A 24,595-nucleotide genomic window follows, 5' to 3' on the forward strand; every position below is an offset into this window, starting at 1 on the left:
TAAAAATGAACTAAGATGATGAACTCTCGGTTCCAAGTGTCCCCGAAGTGGTTTTATGACCCTGAACTATATCAAAATATTTAAGGTTGACTGTGATCGTGCAGCAGCAGATGTTATAGAACCACGAGAAGCATCCAATCAAACCGCACGGACTGCTTATTTAAACAACGAGTCCCGGCGGCCGTGAAGGTGTCACCTGAACATATCCATCCGCGTGGAAAGTGTAAACAGTAGGCGTTCTACAAAGAAGAGACTTGTGTGACAGATTATAATTTACTATTCCTTAACAGTACGATGCGAGGAATCCTTCGTAATGTTTTCATAATTATATGCAATGTATGAAATATCAAGAATCTAGAATCTAATCTTCACTAGATGAAGATTTTAGGCTGCAGCATGTCGAATTGACATCATATGCGATGGACACATTTTTGATTTATTTTTTAGACATAGCACATTTCAGTTTGTATAATCTTTCATGCTTTGAGCAGTAATCTAAAGTAATTATGTACATTTACTCAAGTACTTAGCCTTAACTTCAATTTTGTGTATTTCTATTTTATGCTACTTTATAGTTTATTCTACATGTCTGAGAGAAATATTGTAGTTTATACTTTCCTACATTTATAATAATTACTTTTCAGATTAAGAGTTTACATAAAAATTATATTTAAAACATACATTTATTAAATATGATGCCCAAAATCTATTTAACAGCTGTAAACTACTTTGGGAATTTAGATAATCAATTCAAAATCCAATTAACAAATTAATTATGATGTATAGGCTACAATTATGAATTCAGCAACCCGGGAGTTGATACATTTGTTATAATTAGCTCCACATTTACCAGCTGCAACATTAAAATGATGCTTACTTACACATAAATGCATCCATAGTTATAATCCGATTACATAACACATTTCATTATGACATGAGCCATTCTGAAACATTAGTACTTAGAACTTTTACTTTTTGTATTTAAAGTGTATATTGATTTTAACACGTTTGTACTTTTACTTGAGTCATATTTTGAATGTAGGACTTTTACATGTAACAGAGTATTTTTTTCTCCACTGTGGTATTGCTACTTTTACTTCAGTAAAATATCTAACGTTAAGTACTTCTTCCACCACTAAGGTTTAGGGTGGAAAATCCCAATTCAGACTTTCTAATATGGTCAAAGGTCTAATTATTTCTTTAATAAATTTATCAGTGGCAGATCTCTCATCTGCTAAATTAGGCTGAATCCAAGTCTAGATTGTGTGGCTACTAAAGTTTGAGGCTTTGATAAGATTAGAAATAAAAATGTAACAATATGAAATAGGGTATAAAAAAAAAGATTTATTGCACCACAACAGTGACACAAATTGAGAAGTAGGTTCAACATCAAACATTAATCAAACTGATAAATCACTCCCATATCAATTAGAACTGTGTGGTGTCTAGTTTTTTCAGCGGACGTGCTCACTGCCTTGGAACATTCTCCTCACTGTGCATGGAAGTGTGTGTTTGTGAGAGAGTGTATGTTTCTGTGTGTACGTGTAGGCTGTATGTGTGTGTGTGTGTGTGTGTGTGTGTGTGTGTGTGTGTGTGTGTGTGTGTGTGTGTGTGTGTGTGTGTGTGTGTAAACTGCCTCCTCTCGTGCTGCTGACGACCGAGTCTGACCGTGAACAAACGGGATTAAACAAAAAACACTCCAGGCGAACCGTACCACGGCGATACTTTGTGTGTGTGACCAGTCCAGTGCGAGCTACCACCGGGTCGGTCCAACAACGATGAGCCAGCCTCGGCCGGACGAGTTCAAGCCTCCTCCGGAGTGCCCGGTCTTCGAGCCGAGCTGGGAAGAATTCAGAGATCCGTTTGCCTTCATCAATAAGATCCGTCCCATCGCCGAGAAAACGGGCATCTGCAAAGTCCGCCCGCCTCCGGTGAGTGTGATTAACAAAAGAAAAACGGTCAAACGTTCCACGGATGCTCCATTAGTTAACCGTTAAGACGGTTAGTAGATGGACCGAGCGGTTGGGATTTAAAGGGACTGTTCAACATGGCGGATGTAACGTTAACGTTCATTCTTTGTGCTGCTCGCAGCTAGCTTAGCTCTCATTTGTGATTATTGACGCTGCCACAGCGCCGTTTTCTGGTCGATTTAAAGCTCGTTAGCATCAGTAATGATGTGTCGGTGTATTAAAAGTGCATTTTTTAGTCTCGGTTCACTGTGTGTCAACAAAGTGCCCCGTTCATTGAACCACTTAGCGAGCTAGGCTAACGCTAGCTAAAAGCTCAACAACCAACCTGTCATAATGTAGCTCTCGGCTTTGACACTATGCGGAAGACAGTCCTCCTTTTTCTGCGTAGAAGATGATGGTGATAAAACAAACATGGATGTTAGCACCTGTTATTACCCTTTTGTCCTTTAATGTCCTCGCATCCATACAGTGGGGGTTAATTATGGATTATTTGTTGAAGATCCTCATGATGGGTCATTTCCATCCATCACTTCTCAATCCACTGGCTTGTTTCTGATGAATTTCTGTAGCAGTGTGTATTTATGTCATGGGTCAGGCTAAATAAATGTTCCCTTTTAATGGCTTTATTGTCATATAAATTGCTCCATGATGGGACAAGAGGTACACTGAGGTTATTTAAATATATAAAGTCCACTATCATTGTAAAATAACAAGTTGTGACTTTTTGAAGTTGTTGTTGAATGTGTCTTATTATACAACTGTGCAGTGGCGTTGTTATGGCATCAGTGTCCTGTAAGATAACCAGTGTTCATGTATGAGCCTGTGTTGTAGGGTGTTGTCCTCCATGTTGGCTTTGTGGTAAGCTGGGCTGGTGAGTGAGTCTTCCATCTGGCCATTTTGTGTGCCAGTGGGGGATGTTGGCTACTGACTCAAAACAATAACTTGGGTCTCTTCTCATACAATAGTATGTTTTTGTTGTGTATGCAAGGTTGTATTCACACAAATATTGATCGTGGGTTGTGAGTTATAAACTGAAAGAGATCAAAGGCCTCGCTTTTCTGCCAAACTTGATTCTAATATTAGTTTAGTAATCTGCAACTATTCAATTATTAAACCGCCTCTTTTATCTGGCAAATTTAAGTTTATTTGAGTCACCATGAGTAAAGAATATAGACGATTCTTAAATTTTGTTCCATGCTTTGAAAAACAATTGTCATAATGGTCTGCAAAGCAAAAACAAATAGACAAACCAATTTAGCATATCGATATAAGATTAATAATCAGAACTATATCAATATCCAGGCTATGTTTTATTATGATCATGTGCCGTTGTATGTATTTCTGTTTAGGGTTGGCAACCTCCGTTCGCTTGTGACGTTGACAAACTTCACTTTGTTCCTCGGATCCAGAGGCTCAATGAACTGGAGGTGAGTTTCATTAATCAGATTATATACCAGTGATTATCTAACCACATCTGTTTGTGTGTCAGCACTCTAACATTGTACATTTTAATACCACATGTTTTTGTAATTACTCGGCCTGTACGGGCTACACTGATAATAACAAAGGACACTAATGTTATTAATGCCTTGTAATGATATAATGTAACCATATAAACATTGCAAATTTAGACTGGAAATTACAATTCGTAATTGTTACTTAACCCAAACTTAATAAATACACTAGACGTGTATTTATTTATTTTAAACAATAGAAAACAAGCTGGCTCAAGGAAATCTCAGATGATTTCCTTGAGCTTAATTAATTTGTGACTGACGATTATCATCATTTCTTCTATTTTATCCAGGCACAGACCAGAGTCAAGCTCAATTTCTTGGACCAGATTGCCAAATTCTGGGATTTGCAGGGATGTGCCCTGAAGATTCCTCATGTGGAGAGAAAGATTTTGGATTTATACAAGCTAAATAAGGTTGATAATTGACATCATTGCGCATTATTTTTTTTAATATAAATTGCAATTAAACAACTTGCACCACTCACTCGTAATTCCCTGTCATTTCAGCTGGTAGCAGATGAGGGTGGATTCGACCTTGTCTGTCTTGACAGGCAGTGGACCAAGATTGCACTACAAATGGGTTTCGCCCCCGGCAAAGCTGTCGGCTCACACCTGCGAGGGCATTATGAGAAAATTCTCTATCCCTACAATCTGTTTCAGAGTGGAGCAAACCTGCTGGTGAGTTGGACACATGCATCGCTATGAAAGCATATCTTGTTCCTGCTGATACTCACAAAGAGAAGCTGTCATACATACATCTGTGTGTCGCTCATCTGTAAACAAATTAGGATAGGCATGTTATATCTATGTTTTGTGTTATTTAGAGATACAGTATTTTTCTTTAACTCTGTTGTCTGACTAATGTGCTGAGCGTGAATTTACAATCTGGTGTCTAGTCGTGTCATGTAAAAGCTTTTGCACTCAAATGTTCCATAACATGGTGCAAGAGAGCTTATGAAAGTCATTGGATCGGTGCTGGGTGACCTCTCCGAGAGGTCACTCTAAATTTCTTAATTACCGAAGCTCTCTCTTGCCTCAGGCACCAGAGCCAGCTTCCAAACTGATGCGTTTGGAGGCTGATCCTGAACTTGAAAAGGTATGTTTGTGTCATGGTTAAATGCTACTTGGCTTTACAATTAAGAACAATGCATGTTTATCTACAGCTGGACACTACACTGTATGTCCAGCTTATTGTTGTAATATGTCCAGGCATGCTAATGTGTATTAACCCTTCTTAAAACAGTCATTAACTGGTTTTACAGCAAACGAATAACCTCAAACAAAATTCCTTCACCTCTATATGTTAATCTGCGCTTAACATGCATCTTGGGACAAATTTAAAATGCAATTCTTTTGTTTGTGTGACAGGCAACAAGCGGCAATTTGGTGCTTATTATTTTTCAGTTCAAATATTGTTGTATTCTCTCTTCTATCCTTCTCAAGTGCAACTATAATTAAACTTGAATATCTGCTGCAGATACCTGCTTAAATCTGTTTTTTGTCCTCTGATTCGTCATGTTCCTCCTCAGTGTCTGTGCTCCCTGTTTAGGGTGACAAACTGTAACTAAACATGTCCCTTTTTTGTCCTCTGGTTGTTTAAGTTTAAACTAAGTTAATACCAAATCCTGTCTTTGATAGAGTACATCCCAGTCTTTGAACCACGCTTGGTAGCTGCTGATACTTCCTAATATCTATTTCATTACAGCTGGTAAACAGAAGTAATAATCATATAAAGAGATATCTTTTATTGTGCAAGCTGTGGTACACTCACACTTCCTGTTGTAGACAGTGGAATCTATCATGTCTCTGTTTTGGTAGTCATATTAAGCAGTGTTTAGTATTCTATTCCTATCTTATTGACTGCTGCCGTTGAACCTACAGGTAATTCCAGTTAGACACGGGCATGTTTGGATTAATAGCCAGTGAGCTGTGGTTTTAACTGGCATACTATTTCCTCCAGTGTGTTCAGAAGCCAATCCAGCCAGTGGAGAGCACAGGAAGCACCGATAGCATGGACACCAAGGACACCACGCTGCAGGACCAGGCTCAGAGGACGGCCGCCCAGAAGCCCGACATCGGCCCCGCTGCTCGCAGAGCGAAGCGCATGAAGTGTGAGGTGGGTGTCGCTTAAAAGAGCCACAAACACCGGACTAAAACTGTCCCGAAACAAGCAGCACAGGCTCCACTCGTCACCATTCTCCACATATTTCCACATCATGATTTCAGTAGTTTTAAAGTTAGCCTGCAGTTTAACTTCTCACCCTTTCTGTAGGCCGTCTGTGTGAAGATGGAACCAGGTGAGCCCGGCGACAACAAGCCCAACCTGAGGCGCCGGATGGGTTCTTTTGTCGCCAAGCTGGAACCAGGTCAGGATCCACCAAATAGTTACCCTAATGACATTTACAGTATTAATGCACATCAGTTAAACCATCCCTATTTACAATTCATAAGCAGTATATAAACATTTCACAAAATGGTTTAGAGCACACTGAAGGGTAGTTTTAGGCAGAGAGGAGCGTTTAGTCATGTATCTTTCAACAACTATGAGTCCTCCTGTGGGCGATCATAACTGTAGGCTGGTTTATAAACAGATAATGCGTGACAACATTAAAACACAGTTATAAAAATATGAAATATGTCTTCATAGATGTTATAATTGTTGACAAATAATATAATCATTTGTGCATACTGACTCAATTTTGAATGATGTGAATATACAGATAAAGGAATGATTGGTTAATATACAATTTAAAGATAAATAGTGAATGTACAAAACTAACACCTTTCTTATTAAAGACATAACTTAACTTAAATTAACAGTACAAGACAAGAAGGGAAGGATAAAAGACAAAGAGCCCAACCTAGACGCTCAAAACTAAACCTAAGGATCCTACATGATGTTGGTAACAACAATCTGTAAATAGCATCAGACTCTGTTCGTTATCTCCCCTAAATATTGAACGAGAGACTGCCACATGGCATCAAATTACTTCATTTGATTCCTTCTAATATATCTGTACATTAGAGGTGGGAATCTTCACTGGCCTCACGATTCGATTCGAAAGCGAAACAATTCTCGATGTATCACATCCTCAATTTACAATATTATTACGCATCGCTACTTTTCATGAATTATCACAAGCAGTAAGATCAACCTGAACTCCCTTCATATTTAGAAAGGGCTTTAAAAAATCAGTCCACAGCAGTCTATAATATATAAAAAGCTGCATCTTTTCAATATCAGTATCTGTTTAAGACACCTCAGTAAATAAACAAAACAAACATCCTTCTGCAGTACATTACAAAAATAAGGTTTTCACATAGCAGCTCTAAATGCCTACGGCAATTTACACTGCATGAGTTAGCCTATTGTGGAGCAGACTGTGCCTCTCTCGTAGCTCTTCTGCTCTTACTTAGTTTGAGTCACTGCTTCCCCCGACATGGTTACAACACCACGGTTGAATTTCAGCCTGCATACGTGTTTTTTTTAGCCCAACATTATTGACAACAGAGTAGCTAATATTGGTAGGGAGAGCAACAAGCTAGTGTTGTGCCGAGTGCCATCTCTCTGCGCCGCACACAAAGAGTGCGTGTGTCGGTGAAACACAGAGATCAAAGGATAGGAGAGAAAAAAGTGTGTCAGTAAATGACACCAAGTAAAGAAATGACACCAAGTAAAGATTCACACTGAGCTGGAATGAAACCAAACTCTTGATTATGTTCCGTCACTGCATCGGTGCAGAATTGCTCTGATCTGCATCTTAGCATCAAGAAATTTCCACACCTCTATCGTACATTAGTAAACACTTAAAAATGTCCTTATAGCCGCTTAAAACACAGCTTCTACATTTAGTGATGGTCTTAGTATTGTTTCCTGTTGTCTCGCAGAAAAAGAGATTCCGATTCTAGTCAAACAGGAACCAGTTGAGAGTAAAGAACCAATAATTGAAGCTGTCACAGTGAAGTCACGCTACAAGAAAATCATCCCTCCTCTTCTTGCGAGTCCAGTAAGTAGAAATGTCTTTTATATTAATCACTTTATCACTTACCTTAATCACTTACCCTTATACTTTTGCTGTAAACTTGTATTTGTTTGTGTATAGAAACCCTATTGGCTCTTTTTCTAGGTTCTCATGGCTCTGAAACAGATTCATTACAAACTCCTTGTTGTCTTCCAGGTGGATCTGGTTGTGTGTCTGGTGTGTGGCAGCGGGGGAGATGAAGAACGTCTGTTGCTGTGTGACGGCTGTGACGACAGCTACCACACCTTCTGCCTCATCCCTCCTCTACCAGACATCCCCAAAGGAGACTGGAGGTGCCCCAAGTGCCTCGCTCAGGTGAGGACAAAGTCTGATTAAAGAGATTCTAATTGACTCTTGATTAACGAGCTGTGCAAGTTAATCGATACTAGCCCGTCTACTCCTAAAAGGGAGTTTATACAAACATTTCTAACATAAAAAAAAAAAGAATGTCCCCCAAACACTCTTTTTATTATTTTTACCCGCAGGAATGCAACAAACCTCACGAGGCGTTCGGCTTTGAACAAGCATACAGAGACTATTCCCTGCGTGCATTTGGACAAATGGCTGATGCATTCAAATCTGATTACTTCAACATGCCAGTTCATGTAAGTACAAACAGTTTCAGAGTGAATCTGTCAGCCTCTCTTACTGTGAGTGTGTGTGTGTGTGTATATATATATATATATATATATATATCTCTATCTCTTTTTTTAATGTTGCTTCATGTGTTCATTGCAGATGGTACCCACAGAGCTGGTGGAGAAAGAGTTCTGGCGTTTGGTGGGAGCCATCGAGGAGGATGTTACTGTAGAATACGGAGCAGATATTGCCTCAAAGGAGTTTGGCAGCGGATTCCCCATTCCGAACGGAAAATTTAAAGTTTCCCCAGCTGATGAGGTGAACCCGGGAAACAAGCCTCTTAAAGCTTAAGCTAAAACTTAAATTAACTTCAAATAATTGATTATTTTTAATTGGTTAATCCATCCATCCATTTTATGCTTATCTGGGTCCAGGTCACAATTGATTCTATCATTAGGAAATTGTTGTTATATACTGCTGGGAACTAAGTATTTAAAAAAGTGATATAATAATAAATAATTCTATTCTATATCGTCCTGACAGTATGGTCACGAAACGGGTATTAATTAGCATTCTATGTGGGATTGAAAAAGTCTTAAATCAAACCTTCACCTGCAGTTGTATCTGACTAAATGGGATCGTATCAGTCTAATGTAATATTAAGTGCTATGACCAGTATATTCCTGTGTTATTAAACTCTGTATGTTGTCTGTGTTTCAGAAATACCTGAAGTGTGGCTGGAACCTCAACAACCTGGCGATGATGAACCCTTCCGTACTGACTCATGTGACAGCTGACATCTGTGGGATGACGCTGCCCTGGCTTTATGTTGGCATGTGCTTCTCCTCCTTCTGCTGGCACATTGAGGATCACTGGAGCTACTCCATCAACTACCTGCACTGGTACTTAAGACGAAAGGGCTTTTCTTGAGGAGAGCAAATAGATTATTCATGGTGGCTTGTGATGGTTAATATCCGGTCTAGACTTTGTTATTCATGTTTCGTTTTAAGCTTAATCTTCTGTTTTGTCTCGTTCACTACCAGGGGGGAACCCAAAACCTGGTACGGAGCTCCTGGTTTTGCTGCAGAACAGTTGGAGGAGGTGATGAGGAAACTGGCCCCAGAGCTGTTTGAGTCTCAGCCCGACCTATTGCACCAGCTGGTCACCATCATGAACCCCAACACGCTGATGGCCCACGGAGTGCCAGTACGTGTTTATGTAGCTTCTTGACATGCACTGACCTTCTATCTTTTACCTGCAGTGATGCACCGCTAGCGTTTTCACTCACGAGCAGCTGGTCTTTCTAACAGGAACATAACTCATCTTCTTTTGTCTCTGCTGTCCTTCAGATTTACAGAACAAACCAGTGTGCTGGTGAGTTTGTCATCACGTTTCCCCGAGCCTACCACAGTGGCTTCAATCAGGGCTTCAACTTCGCTGAGGCAGTCAACTTCTGCACTGTGGACTGGGTATGTATCACTTGATTACCTTACTGTTCGTGAAAGTATATCAGAATACTTCCTCAAGCAGCATCGGCCGATACAGATCACAAGGCCCATTTGAAGCCTTACACTGAACCAAACTAAGCCGGCATAATTCTTCCCCAGTTCTGATTTGAGATAGCATGCCGGCGTGATGTGCAACACAACAGGGTTAGCGTCTAGTGTACGTGTGCGTGTAGTCCTGCCGTGCCGCGTGTCCTTTTTACACAGACGTTGTTTTGGCTCTGTAACTACCTCGGCTGCAGGCTTAACGGCGGACACACAACATGTATGAACTGTCCCTACAACCCATTTCATTCCTCTCTACATCACCAGATGCCCCTTGGCAGGCAGTGTGTTGACCACTATCGTATGCTGCGCCGGTACAATGTGTTCTCCCACGATGAGATGGTGTGCAACATGGCCTCAAAAGCAAGCGCGCTCGATGTTGTCCTGGCATCGGCTGTCCACAAGGACATGGTCATCATGCTCCGAGAAGAGCAGAAAACAAGAGAGAAAGTGAAGAAAATGGTAGGATAGCCTCCTTTCTGAATTATTACACCGTTATGCTGACAAGATTGTTTCTACTGTTAACACCTCTGTTGTTGTCTCACACCTTCAGGGGATGCTGCTCACCAAGCAGGCAAAATACGATCACCTCCAGGACGACGAGCGGCAGTGTGCCAGGTGCAGGACCACCTGCTACCTGTCTGCTGTCACTTGTTCCTGCAGCCCAGGAGTGCTGGTCTGTCTGCACCACATCAAGGACCTCTGCTCCTGCCCCATCACCAACTACACACTGAAGTAAGTCCCTCTGGAGCTGATTAAGAGGCAGTCAAACGGCTTTGTACACACCTATCGGCTGTGTAAATGTAATTTATACTTAACGTCAGTAAACATATATTTCCTCACAGGCTACACTGGGCCTCTTGAAAGTAGATTTTGGTGTCTTGTTATTGCCTCCACCTCAATAATGAAGTGTTCTGTTTTCTCCTGCAGTCTCAGGTACACACTGGACGAGCTGTTCCCCATGATGAGTGCAGTGAAGCGGCGAGCTGAACTGTACGATGATTGGGCCTCCCTCGTGACAGAGACTCTTGAGGCCAAACTAGAAAAGAAGAAAGGTGAGCAGCAAGAGCACATAAGAAAACAAAGCATTAAAGGAGCATACTAGCGATTTTGCATGTTGAAGCCAAATACATACTCCATGCGCCATGTTTTAGCTTTTATAACATTGCTGGTAGGTTGGTTTTTTTTAAGCAAATGTTACAAAATGCTATCACTGTGGCTAAAAAAGATGAAAAAAGAATTGTTATTAACGTTATGAACGTTGCCCTGTTTGTGAGACTGTGATTAACCAGGTGTTCTCTCCTCAGGCCTGCCAGTGTTTCGCTCCCTTCTTGCTCAGTCAGAGTCCAAGCTGTTCCCTGACAACGACCTGCTGCGTCGGCTACGTCTGGTCACACAAGATGGAGAAAAGTGCTCCTCAGTGGCACAGCAGCTGTTGAACGGCAAGAGGCAGACCAGGTAGCGCTAATACACTCTACGACATCAGATTCATAGATTAGCTGTCTTCACATTTCTCTTCATGTTTTCTCATGTCGGGAAGCAGAGTCAGTGCCTTAATGGGGTTAAGTTAATTTCTTTAACTGATTGCACGCTCTTTCCTAGGTATCGGGTTGGAAGTGGAAAATCCTTCAGCCAGCTGAGTGTGGAGGAGCTGAGTTCATTTGTGAGGCAGCTGTATAACCTCTCCTGCAGTCTCCCTCAAGCTCCCATGTTGAAGGTAGGAGAAATGCATCCATTAATGATATTAATTGAATCTGGGCAGACACTGCATCTACACCAAGAAAGACTGTGATTTGACTTCCTGTATGTTTTGAATCAATGTCTTTCTTTAGGAACTCTTGAATCGCATCGAAGACTTCCAACAGCACAGTGAGAAGGTCCTGGCAGACCAGCTTCCCAGCGTCGCTGAGATCCAGACCCTGTTGGACGTCAGCTTCGACTTCGACGTGGAGTTGCCTGAGCTGCCCTGCCTGAGAGTGAGGCTGGAGCAGGCACGCTGGCTGGAGGGGGCGCAGCAGGCCGGCGCTCAGCCCACCTCCCTGACTCTGGAGACCATGAGGAGGCTCATCGACCAGGGAGTCGGCCTGGCGCCTCATCCATCAGTGGAGAAAGCCATGGCACGCCTGCAGGAGCTGCTCACTGTGTCCGAGCACTGGGAGGACAAGGCGAGCAGTCTCCTCAAAGCCAGGTGAGGACGGCACCGACGGATCCATGACTATGTTAGCGTCTTAGCCACAGGGTGGAAAAACATCCAAAAGATCCCCAAGAAGACGTGATAGGTTGCTCTGTTAATACCTGTAACTTTGTGTCCAGGTATTTGCACTTACTGTACGTGAATTATGTAACATTACGTCGGTGCTCCTGTTTTTGCTTCATTTTAATTACAGCTAGTGCAAAATGCTGCCGCTAGAATATTCAACAAGACCAACAAAAAGTGAGCACACATCTAGTTCTGCCCTCATTCCATTGGTTCTCATTGCTGTTCAGTATTAACTGTCACAAGTGCTTTTCAAAGGCTTTAATGGCATGGCTGTCAGCAATGCGCATCTCCCCATTATCAGAAAAACTAATTTCAAGTCGGGTATAGTCAGGTGATATGTTCCCTCACCACGCAGCTTTGAATTTTGGGTCTCACATTATTGAAAATATTGTTAATAGAGTGTTGCCCAAGATGTTTGACACTGCTTATGAAATGATATTCCATCTAGAGAGTCTTTGTTTTAAAAGGTTGATAAAAATGTGTTTACAGGATGTTTTGAAAGTGTTGGTTGGAAATATATTTCAGAGAGCTTCCTGTGAAGATGTCGGAAGAAAATGCCGAGACAGTTGTTGTCATAGAGAGCAATTCATTTGGAGGTGATGCAGGTTTCTTACCTACAGTTTGTCATTTGTGTTCAGACCACCACACTCCATAGAGACTCTCAGTGCTGCAGCCGAGAAGACGTCTGGCATCCCCGCTTACCTCCCAAACTGTCGCCTCCTAAAAGACACCGTCAGAAGAGCCAGAGAGTGGCTTCAAGAAGCCGAGGAGCTTCAGGTTAGGACGCACTCGACATTGCATGACTTTAGTGGGGGTTTAATGGATAACTATTTTCTCTGTGGGTCGGTTTGAGTCTGATCATAATCCTTACTTCCTTACTTTTCTTCAGGTCGTTGGTTGCACACCGATGATGGACAGCCTCTCTGACACGGTGCTACGAGGACAAGCCATTCAAGTCCACCTCGAGCCTTTAGACCGGCTGGAGTCTTTAATGGTGGAAGTGCAAGATTGGAGAGAATCTGCAGCGACAACTTTCCTTCAGAGAGACTCAACCCTTACCTTACTGGAGGTAAAATTGCTAATTTTATACGTCAATGCAGCCGATCAGCAGCGCAGCAGCTTTGAATGACTGCCGGGTATCACGATATCTAGGAGCCATGACTAAATCCATTTCTTCCTTTTCTCTAACAAGAGAAACAGAAGATGTAGATGTAAATATTTAAAAGAAAGCAACTAACTCATGAATTAGACAGTGTAAGAGCAAAGTATTTATCATCGCAGAGGAATCATTAAATATGAATTTAAAATCAATTGCCAATACAGGCATTCATATACATTTCATCACCTGCAATGCCGTCCATAACCTAGCCCTCTCCTACCTCACCAACCTCCTGCACCGTCATACCTCTGCCTGCAACCTCCTCACCCCTCTCACCCAGTCCCGGGCCTGGGGTACAGGGCCTTCTCCACAGCTGCCCCCACTCTCTGGAACTTTCTCCCGGACACCTCGGACATTATTCCTCACTCCACTCTTTCAAAACCACAAGCATAACCCACCTCTATAAATCAGCTTTTAATCTGTGATCCCCCCCCCAACCCCCTTCCTCCATTATCTGTTGTTGTTGTTGTTGTTGTTATAGCACACACTCCTGGCCTGTTGGTGCAAAAAAAAAAAACAATACTATTTTCTTAATTACAGGTCCTGTGTCCAAGATGTGAAGTTGGAAATGTCGGTTCTCCAAAGAGGAAGGCCAAGAAAGGGAAAGAATCGCCGAAAAGTAACAAAAAGAAAACGCCACGGCTAAACACTCTCAGTGACGTGGAAAAAGCTCTTTCAGAGACCAGAGATTCTACCTCTGCAGTAAGTGTAGTGATTCTAAGATAAATGTACAAGAGACTGAGGTAGTAGATCAATGAACCCTCGCTATCAGGAGATTGTCTGACTCTGTCTGTATTTTATTCACCAGATGGCAACTCTGGAGGAGCTGCGGGTGAGGGAGATGGAGGTTTTCTCTCATCTCAGGGCAGCAAATGAGTCAAAGCTCCTTCCTACAGCCGACTGCATGGACCTGAAGGTGTGCGTCTGTCAGAAGGCGCCCATGGGTGCGATGTTACAGTGTGAACTCTGCAGAAATGCTTTCCACAGCGTGTGCGTCAGAGACCCATCGGACTCCTGCGAAACACAGCCGTGGCTTTGTCCGCAGTGCCAGCGATCAGAAAAGCCCCCCTTGAACAAAGCCGTCTCTCTGCTGGCATCTCTGCGGCGCATCGGGGTGCGCCTGCCGGAGGGCGACGCGCTGCACTATCTGGTCGAGAGGACGGTGAACTGGCAGCACCGAGCACAGGAGATCTCGCAGTATTTTAACCTACCAGAACTGGAAGAGAGACCTGGAACTCCTCCCACTTTAACCCGCTGGGCATCGGGCAGCCATGAAGCTCACAACGACACTCAGGTCACCCTTCATCTCACCCTTCATCTGAAAAAAAGTATTATGTGCAAATGTTAAGTTTGGGGTTTGATGTTTTTGATACAGGCTCCGTGTTTGACTCCAGAGTGGAATAGGACAAGCCATACTCAGACTGTCTTCTACACCGAGCAGAGATGCATCCCGCTGCAGGGTCAGTGCCAGCTTATTATAAACTGAGTCACAGGTCGTTCTAGATTATTATTGTTAATGTTCTGGGTGTTTTTCTGTGTCACAGGCCTGAGTCATGATCTAGAGGAGCTGATGGTGGAGGGGCTCCTGCTGCAGGTGCGTCTGCCAGAGGTTCAGAGCCTCTTCCACGCTTTATTGGACAGAGCCAGCAGCCAGCACACAAACAGATGCATGTCACCGCCACAGGACGAAGCCCCAGACTGTGACAAACACATGCAGTTTAACTCTCAGGGAACAAATCTGCCACTGAACCAGGTACAAACTCTTACCACCAAATGAAGTGATTAAATCACTCCTAAAAACTGCCTCAATATCAGTTTTCATTTTTTATTTTCAGGATGGCGTCAATGGTGTGAGGGAAGCTATGATTGGCTCAGAAAAGAAAGCAAAGCGGCATCTGGAGAGGGAAGGGTTAAATGCAGAGCGCAGAGTGAAGGACAAAAAGCACTCTCATAAAAGACAGAAGATGAATAAAAAGCGGCCGGCCTCGACCTCGTCCTCTCCACGCTCTGATTTCTCCCAGTCGGACGACTCCGATGAGGAAATGGCTGTTTGTCCGGCAGAGAGGTGTCAGCTGCCAGAGGGAGACGAGGTGAGAAAAACCGTCGGGTCACTGTAGAGTCTTTTTCTCTACAGAGGTCAGTTTTCCTTCCACTTCAGGGAGCCATTATGCAAATATAGAATGTATATAAGGAGTATCATGTAACAACATTGAGTTTAGCTGCAAAGAAAGATTTTTGCAAGTGGACTCTGTGAATGTGAAACGTCTTTATTACATGTAGGTCACAAACATAAAAGAATGCCGGTGGAGGTGTTGGTGTGAACAACATGGTTAATGTTGTAAATTGAAACAAAACGAGAGAAAAACGCAACAAAATGACTTGTTCGGGTTTAGTAAAACATCTTTTGGTGAAAGTACTGTGTTTGAGTCACAGATCCACCTCCTCCGTTAGATTTTATATATATATATATATATATATATATATATGTGTGTGTGTGTGTGTGTCAATCGTTTTTATTAATTCGATGGATCACATGACTGCTTCTGTGTGAAAGGTGCCGCTCACACTGAACTCACCCGACTGCTTTTCCGCTCAGCTCCACGGGGCGTTTCAGTGCGTTGCCGTTTATTGTTTTGGTTCTCTGGCTCCGTAACTTCACTGTTTCGGTTCACTCTCACCGCTCTCGTAGCATCGCTTTCAGCCACAGCAGGCAGCTGTTTTCAGCAAACAATCTCCTTAAACATGCTGTACACTTCCTGCTCAGCACCAAACAGCTGACAGACACAGCCAACGACTAGCTGGTGAACATAATGCAGGTGGACAGAAACGCAGCTCCAAATGAATGATGTTGCTCTGTAATTGCTGAAAATGAGCAACTGTTTCACAAAAAGTTCACAATATCAACTTATAAAGTGATGAAATGTCAATGTTGTGTTTAAGTGGCCTAGCAATGAATTGATGCAGGTGTACTGTTGCATCACGCTCCATCTTGGTTAAACCCGGTTGTGTGTGTTTGCCTGCAGGTGGACTGGGTCCAGTGTGACGGCAGCTGTAACCAGTGGTTCCACCAAGTCTGCGTCGGCGTTACGGCCGAGATGGCAGAGAAGGAGGACTACATCTGTGTCAGGTGTACACTGAATGATGGACACATGAGAAAATGAAGAGAAAGTAAAGAGGTCTATTTGTCATCAGTCCGTTTATTCGAGCCACCAGTCTGGATGTGTCACTGATCCTAACCGCCCCCGCACCTCCGTCACATCTGTCCAACCCTTTTGTAACAACGGTGCTATCTCCTCTTTGACTTGTTGTCCAGAACTATGTTTCGTTATTTTTTGTATTTTTATATATATATATATATATATATATATATATATATATATACACACTTCTTTCTTCTTATGAATTGTTTGTGGTTGTCTAAATGAAAAAAAAAAAAAAATACGCAGGATGTGAAGTGTGCTGCATGGGATTCCATATCATCAGCGCAACGGAGTCTTTAGAACAGTACAGAAGGTAAATCAAGGGTTAATATCATCTTCTCTGGAAGCTCCATGCATGTTAAACCAGAGCTAAGGGAACAGGAGTCATGGTTTTCATCCACTATTCCCCCCCAAAAAATGACTATACGTTTCTTTTGAAATCCAGTGTTTAGTACATGCGTCTTAATAAAATTATTCCCATTTTTTTTTTTGTAGAATAGGTTTATTTATCTGAGCAATAATTTTTGTCCGAATAGACTTAAATGGCTTGATCTCCGCTGAGTTGTGTTGGTGCTTCAGCGACGGTGTGATGTACAGAGAGCTACACAGATGGAGGGATTACATCTGTGGTGATCGGCGATGACACGTTACCACCACAGCATGTAATGTAGGGTGCTGTGAGGAGGATTTTGGGGTAGCTGAAGATGTTACAAGTTTATATTGTGGAATAAAGCCCTTTTGTTCTATGGAGAAGTCCCGTCATTTCACTTGAACACACGGAAGAAAGAAGCCACTAGATGTCCTTGTAGACATGATTTCAAATGGAACATCATTCAGAGTTTATCTCATTTATTGTTCTTTGTGTCTAGTGTACATTCACCTGTGGGTAAGTGTTGAAACACACAAATAAAAATGTATTAAAGGGGAGGGATTACTTGCATGCAAAGACTTTGATTTCTTCCTGTGGGTGTCAACAGATCAGTCTGATACTGACCGTATCCAGAGTTAAATGTAACAATGATCATATAAAAAACATTGCCAACATTTGACAAAACAGCTTTGAGGCTTCAACGTCAGTGAGCTGCTTAACAAGAATGATCGGCTTTAAAAGGTGTCTCGCTGACTTCTTACTTTTTCCACTCTTGACTTCAAAATAGAATAAAAACGAATCAATATTTAAGAAGCTCAAGCTCAGCGTGCTGTTGTTACATGTTTTTAAGACCTCAGCCATTGTCCTGCTCTTTACAATCTTACGTAAGGATGAAGAGCAAGCTAATGACAGCAGGTACAGCCAGGAGCAGAGCCATAAATCTGTGACCATAAAGTATCTGGTGATAAAAATACATCCATGAACTGTATCCTTCAGGCTGCCTGTTATCGAGCAGATGTGACGGCCGTTGAGTGCTGACGAGCTGCAGCATGAATGATCAGCAATAATCTAAGTGATTTTATAAGAATTAGTATTCTGATGTGTCACAGGTCAGATGCGTATCAGGTGTTTTTTGTTACAGAAGAGCGTTCAGATCTCATAACACGAAGACAAACATTGAGCAACTCGCAGCCGGAGCTGAAAAACACACTGAGCAAAGAAAGTGACGTGTCAGTGAGAGTTAAGTGAGTCAAATGCATCCTGACAACAGGTGAAGGGTTTTTCCCCTTTCCTCAAATTAGCCACAGAATAAACGATTTACAGTTTATATAAAGCATGTTTTCATGGTAATGGATATTCATCTGTGATTAATAAAGCCAGTGTTACAAATGGACAAAGCAATGTTCATAATACAGTCCACACGTTTCCTCTTCTCATCCAACAGCAACCGAGTATGTGTGTGTGTGTGTGGGGGGGGCTGTTGCATAACAGCATAACGAAAGCTTATATCAGATGAAACTGATATCATTTCATTATGCGATTAATTAATAAGGAGTTGGAGGCTGCTTTCACACTATTCACACTAAATATTCTGTCGCTGGTTTATGTTTAATTGGTCGACTCTGAGCAGGAAGTGACTGCAGCTTTAAGGTTAAAGCTGAGGCCTTGTGGATTCTCCTTATATCAAATATTACATCTGTTAATGTCTCTTTTATTTTAGTTTGGCCCAAAAGCTTGGTCACCAGTGTTGCACTAAACTGACCAATACGTGAGTGTCTCTTTTTAAGGTCAGTGTTCATAGCGTCTGTTTGTATGACTACTGAGCACACCACGGAAACAGATGCTGTATACATTCTATTTTAATAACTCAAGGCTGCCATTTATAACATTCATATCTGCAGTTTACGACGATGACTGTATAATAGCTCTTTAATTTGTTTGTTTTCAACAAGGGCAGTAACCTTTTGTTGGAGTAACGTGGCAGCGCTGTCGCCAGCACACAGTACATTAAATGATGTTTGCAGTCATAAGTCATCTGAGGATGAACAGCCTGTCACAAACTCCATATTTAGCCAGTGTAATGAGGAAGATATGCAGTGAGAGTAACGCATCTAATCCATGCAGTCACTGGGCTGTGACCAGCTGGCTGTGTTGCTCTTTCATGTGGGCCTTTGTCATGCCAACAGTCACAGAAACAAAGCAGACACACAATGGCATATGGAAATAATAACTGGATGATCAACTGAAGAAAACATTTAGATACAACCAATAGTGTGACACGCCTACATACATTAAATGTGTCTCAGTGACAAAAGCAATAATAAGCATCGAATGAAACTCAAACAATCCTTCCAATTGTTGTTAAGACATTTCACTCAAATTCCTATAAGTAAGGTGACTCAACTCTTCCTCTGCATTCTGTTCCTTATCAGCTGCTGTAGTTACCAAAACATCGGCGAGACAGATGTGTGCCGACTCAGGTCTGCTGCCTTCAACATCTCAGTGACCACAGCTGTAAGGTCCAGCCAAGTTACCACAGCACTCTGTGTGCACCATGTGAACGAAAAGGTAAATATGTACTTATAAGATTACTAGTTCAGAGGGATACAGTTTATATGGCAAGCCAAGTACATGCACTTCATCTACACCAAATGGATGGCTTTTTAAGTCACAAATGGGTTCATAAGAGCATAAAAAGCTCTTTCTCTTCCTGCTGAGTATATCTTCTTCTGGGAGTGTTTGAGATTCAATAGTAATATTCATCTGTTTGTTTATCAAATGCTTTGTCCTTCCTAAATTAAACACCAGCACACCAGTAAATACAATAAACCACTTTCCTGGTCCACTCCTTTTTTCACGTGTGTGTGGTTCTCTCTCTTTCACAGGGTGTAAATAATGTTACTGGTTGTGTTGGATGGATGTGAATAGGTTTACCAGTGGCGGAGGAAGTATTCAGAGTCTTTGGAAGTAGCAATACCAAACTGTAGCAATACTCTAAAGCATCAAAAATAAAAGTAATCAATGCAGAAAATGGCTTTTACTTTTAAGATAACTACATGTACTTTACCTGAGTAAATGCACTTTATGAGCTATATTTCATCACTGGAGGTGGCACAGGTGACATCCCAGCTCTATAAAACAAACATGCTTTTCATTTCCTGGTGACATCAGTGTTCAGTGGATTATCACTCATGTATCTTTTAATTTATTCTTTATTTGGATCCATTATCTTCTACAAAATGGTCGTTAGTCTTCCAGGGATTCGCACTATAACATTAAAAACAAAAAAAACGATTAAATAAAAAAAACTCAAAGTATCAATAAAACAAGAAAAGGCCAAACAAGCCAAATGTAAGGCACAGAAAATGAAATGGCTCTGAAATAATAAACAATAGTGGCTTATAATGGAAACTCTGTATAACAGTCATCATGCTTTACATCACACTAATCATCTTTTTAATGGGACTGATAAGATGCTATATTCTTCCTGCAGAGAACTTGTGATCGACAGAATTTACTGCGTCTCCTCACTGCGCCTGGAGTAAAGTCTAAATCAGCGTATGGTGTCCTTATTGTCCTACTCCATGGAATGATTAACCACATCAACTAAGTGGCCACAGGGTCCTCTTTTAAAAGCAGAAGCGTAAAACTGTATGAACAGTATTATTCCCTTTTTTATTAAAAATAACATCATCATATCTCATTCCCTTTTTATTGTTATACCTCTATATATCTTCTATGTTTTATATATGTAATCCTTTCTTATCTTATATATTCATATCATATATCTTTTTGAGATATAGCCTTTGGTCATTGCTTTTTATTCGACGCCTTTTGTATGAAATTTGCTATAAAATAAACTTATCTGAAGAGGTTTAAATTGTTCCTTAACCTGGAGAGCTGTGATTGGCTGATCCTGAGCCAATCATTAGCTTCCGCTCCGACCCTTCCGCACATTCACATAGTGAGAGAAGCGCACACACAGCGGAGCTCGGTAAGTGTCTTGTGAAGCTTTACCCGTGCGGAAAATTAGCCATTTTTATTGCTAATTATCAAGTTTTGTGTCTTGTGAAGTTTATTGATTAGTCTCTAAAATGTCACTGTCTCTGATGAGACATTAGCATGCCCGCTGGCTCCACTACAGCTAAATATGAAATAGCTTTAGCTTCCGAGCTAGATGACTGTATTGAGATGCTAACGCCAGCTAATGACGAGCTAACTAACGAGTTGTCGGTACAAACATGGTTTGTACTTCAAGTAGTTTTATATCCGATTGTATCTCACTCGCTTTCAGATATATAGCAGTGTATCCACGTGTTAACTCAACCAGCGTCTGGTAAATCAAACATTAACAAGATTAGCGTGAATGAAAACACGAGATTTTAGAGTTCGGTTTAATGCTAACTGGCTAGCTAACGCTGTTAGCTAAACATTTATGTTGACCGTTAGGCGACTTAAAATGGAGTTTAATGTTTGTCAGACGCGAACGACGTTAAACCGTGAGCTCGACTTGTTTTCTCTACCACGCCAGTGTTGGTTAACAGTGTTTGTTCCGCACAGCTTGCCGTACCCTCTCCAGGCTAACACCCATGTTAGCTTGCTTTTACCAAATGTTGCTAGCTGAATGCTAACATTTGGAAGTCGTATTTAAGCTACTTTTTTGGTCTTGGCGACGACCTCTCACCCTCGACGTTAAATCCTTATTTAAGCTATGTCGATCCATCAATATATAATATAAAGCCGAGTTTGACTGCTCGTGTTAGACGGTGTTACGGTCTCACTCTGTTGCTTCATAGCCACACCCTTCCTCTCGAAACCAACTAACGTTTCGCTTTAAGTTGTCGCAAACATAAGTTCGTATTTGTAATTGCCACTATAGCACTAACGTTACTCGTTTGACTAAAAAAGGCGTAGTTTTACACAATATATTTTAATAAAAGTTTTATTAAATCAGAAGCGTGTTTGCTCTTCTGTTAACGTTAACTTAAAATGTATTTACCCCCTCTTAACTCTGACACACTAACTAAAGAGTAGCCCAGTTAGACATCATTTAAAAAAGTCCACCAGCCTTGTAATGAATGTTTTAGACAAACATGTATTTTTTTTTACTGTCTGTATGTTGATCAGCAACAGGTCTCTCATGGAATACTTTTTGTTTGTTATGTAACATGTGACAACTCACCTCCTGATTATAAAGTAGACCCACACAGCACTTAGATTAGCAACATAAAGTCATCCCAGAAAAGCATCATTATCATAACACTGGATGAATAAGCTAACACTGCACAGCGGATGATTTTAATAAATCTATTGACTGTTTTTCCGATGGGCTCTGGTGTCAAATGTTGTCCTTACATTTTTCATTTGTCTGACTTTATAAACACAAAGCAAACAATCCAATTTTCATGTGGGCGGACTGTAAACACTGCAGTATTTGGTTTAATTCAGGGCCAGGTTCCTGTCTGAACAGTTCGGTGTAGTCTCGTTTTCTGGCTCCCAACCGACACTTAACATCTGCCCGCTGACATCGGCGTACCTGAGGATCTGCCGGTGCCCCCCCCTCCCCAGATGTAGAGGGAGTTGACATCTGCAGCAGCCGTGTACACAGTAGGTGAAGCTGTTTTCTCAGCATGAATCTGCTTTTTGATTTACTGCACAGATTGTGTGCAAAATACTCTTTTGTGTCCATTTGTGAACTGGGATGAATGTTTACATTTCCTGATCAGGAATGTGGGATAAAGTGATGATTAGCTGTTAGCACCAATGAGACACTGTCAACAACAAAACCAGGAAGTGTTTACGGGTAGGTTTGGTGAAGGTTGTCAGCTCAAGTGTTCAATTCTTGAAATGTTTGCGTCCAGGCTCGTATCTAATCGGTGGAAGGATTAGCTTTCTTATCTGATGTCAGGGCTTAGAAGCAAGTTTTGTGACACCCACACAAATTTTAATGTTAATCACAGAATGGTTCACGTAACATTTTTCGGCTGACTAAGGCATCAGGCACACGTTGGTGTCACCCTAGGTGCACCCCCCCTTTGCCATGGTAATGATTTCAGTGCAGTGGTCATGCATGGCACCCCCTGATTGATCTCCATTTTCTGTTTGCATGGTGTGCTTGAGTAGAGGAGGGTCATTACAATGCCTCTTTGTAGAGGGCCTCATGTGCCGGTCTCACACTGTGGGCTTCATACGTCCTCGTTAGAATTGCAAATGCCGGTCGAGTGTAACAGAGTGTTTTTTGTATTGTTTGTCTCAATGTTTGGCAAATGTCCAATAGACCTAGTGTGATTAGTAGATTCAAAGAGGTTGGTAAATGAGATTTTAGTGTGCATCACTCCCTCTTTGACATTTTGTACATCAAATGAAGATTGCATTTGCGTTTCAGAATATAATTTAACACTGCTTGATTATCAGCGTTTGTGACTTTCAGCGTTCAGTCACACAAGAAAACAAATTAAATAAAATTGTGTTGGAAAATTACACAACAGAAGACGAGCCTACTGTATTACTCAAGGGGTTTATTATTATTGTTATTATTGTCATTTTATCATTATTATTATTATCATTTTCACGCCTGTGAGAGTTCCTCTGACTTAATATTTTCTGGGCCTTTTCATGTCTAAACTGTTGCAGGCTGATGGTGATGGGTCATCGTCTGCGGCCTTTCTCCTCCGCATAATAATGAGATTCAGTTATTGGCGGCACTGGAACTCTTATGTTCTGACTGACATTTTTAGGATCTATTGAACTTTTCAGAGCACATTTCTCCACATTACATCTTTTAAGTCAGAAGTTGAAAGGGGTGCTTAATTATTCTTCAATGCCAGCGTTGCTACTCGACACCCGTCTGAATCTCTGGAGTTAAAGAGCACGTCTATGACTTCCTTAAGCTCCTCTTGATTTCTTTCTTTTTTTGAGGCGACGCCCGTCGTCATCACGGCTGAAGTCCCTTGGTAGTGGGTGGGGAAGAGAGCTCATTCTTTGGCAGAGGAACGGCGTTTTAATCCGCTGATGTCAGTGGTGATTTTTGATTGTTGTCGGCACTGTACGGACGGGGTGTTCACTCTTACATCTGTGCAGTCGATCAGCTTCACTACTTCAGTTACTGTACACTGTGAGCAATTCTGAACTTTATGAGTTTGGTATCTTGCAGAAAAAAGTCTTTGATTGCAATCAGAATCCTCTTTATCGGCCAAGTATGTTTACATGTACAAGGAATTTGACTCTCAATGTACTTAAACATAGTTCCAAAATCAATTTACAGTAAAAAAAAACCAGATAAAACCAGGAAAACACATTTGTTTTAGTACATACAAGTGTAATGTATATATAAAAAGCATCAAACAGAATGCAGTAGCTTCCATTGAGCTGTTTTTTTGTCTGTTGATTGCAGTCTTAATTCAAATATTATATTAATAGATGAAATGTGGATGTGGCATGAATTAATTTCAGTCACTTTATTAAAATTGGTCTTCGTGATATTTTCCTTATGAAAAGCTTGTTTGGATTCAGCTGTTTATGTTTCTGTCGCTATAAACGACACAAAGACACGATCCTCTGTCTCACTTCGTCGTTCTCTCTGTCGCTCCACAGACTCTTGTGCTGACCAGAGAAGTTTTCTACCATGCGTGAGTACAAGCTCGTGGTGCTGGGATCAGGTGGCGTGGGAAAGTCCGCACTGGTGAGTGACAAACTGAGTCATTGTGTTTGTTGTATTTTTGTAGTAACATGGTGTTATTGACATTTGTTATGATGCAATTTACAATAAAGTAGTGCTTTAAATGAGATAGACATACTTGTTAAACAGGAATATATTCTATAAAGTTGTAGGTTGTGCTACAGGGATTTATTCTACGGGTAATATATTCTGGGATGCAATATTTCAACAGACCACAATCAAGAGAGACTAGGAGGCATGAATGAGCCTGAGTCGAGGGTTGTGCCGCCTCAAGAATGTAAATTATCCGTG

At 41.4% G+C, this 24,595-nt stretch overlaps 2 protein-coding genes across 3 annotated transcripts in view; both read left to right on the forward strand.

The window, feature by feature from the left end:
- Positions 1 to 1,604: 1,604 nt before the first annotated feature.
- kdm5bb (lysine demethylase 5Bb) lies at positions 1,605 to 17,002 on the forward strand. 2 transcript variants are annotated; one of them, XM_076098760.1, is made up of 28 exons: positions 1,605 to 1,931; positions 3,320 to 3,397; positions 3,778 to 3,900; positions 3,994 to 4,164; positions 4,526 to 4,582; positions 5,447 to 5,602; positions 5,759 to 5,852; positions 7,375 to 7,493; positions 7,665 to 7,823; positions 7,994 to 8,113; positions 8,247 to 8,405; positions 8,808 to 8,989; positions 9,131 to 9,293; positions 9,437 to 9,556; positions 9,905 to 10,099; positions 10,191 to 10,372; positions 10,568 to 10,692; positions 10,945 to 11,095; positions 11,240 to 11,354; positions 11,470 to 11,825; positions 12,536 to 12,674; positions 12,787 to 12,966; positions 13,597 to 13,758; positions 13,865 to 14,350; positions 14,432 to 14,516; positions 14,601 to 14,809; positions 14,892 to 15,146; positions 16,080 to 17,002. In XM_076098760.1, exons 1-28 carry the CDS (start codon positions 1,779 to 1,781, stop codon positions 16,215 to 16,217), a joined length of 4,632 nt encoding a protein of 1,543 aa, XP_075954875.1. In that variant the 5' UTR covers positions 1,605 to 1,778; the 3' UTR covers positions 16,218 to 17,002. The 2 variants fall into 2 exon arrangements, with proteins under 2 accessions (XP_075954875.1, XP_075954876.1); XM_076098761.1 differs by lacking the exon at positions 4,526 to 4,582 and having other exon boundaries at positions 1,606 to 1,931.
- Positions 17,003 to 20,568: 3,566 nt separating this feature from the next.
- The window catches only part of rap1aa (RAP1A, member of RAS oncogene family a), a 10,098-nt gene continuing 6,071 nt past the window's right edge, over positions 20,569 to 24,595 (forward strand). Inside the window, exons 1-3 of the mRNA XM_076098763.1 lie at positions 20,569 to 20,620; positions 22,075 to 22,233; positions 24,220 to 24,307. Of these exons, the coding sequence (XP_075954878.1) occupies positions 24,251 to 24,307 (57 nt within the window). The 5' untranslated portion in view covers positions 20,569 to 20,620; positions 22,075 to 22,233; positions 24,220 to 24,250. The remainder of the gene's footprint in view (positions 20,621 to 22,074; positions 22,234 to 24,219; positions 24,308 to 24,595) is intronic.

This window comes from Anarhichas minor, unplaced genomic scaffold, assembly GCF_050575085.1.
Source record: "Anarhichas minor isolate MPS153535 unplaced genomic scaffold, ASM5057508v1 ptg000003l, whole genome shotgun sequence".
Lineage (NCBI taxonomy): Eukaryota > Metazoa > Chordata > Actinopteri > Perciformes > Anarhichadidae > Anarhichas > Anarhichas minor.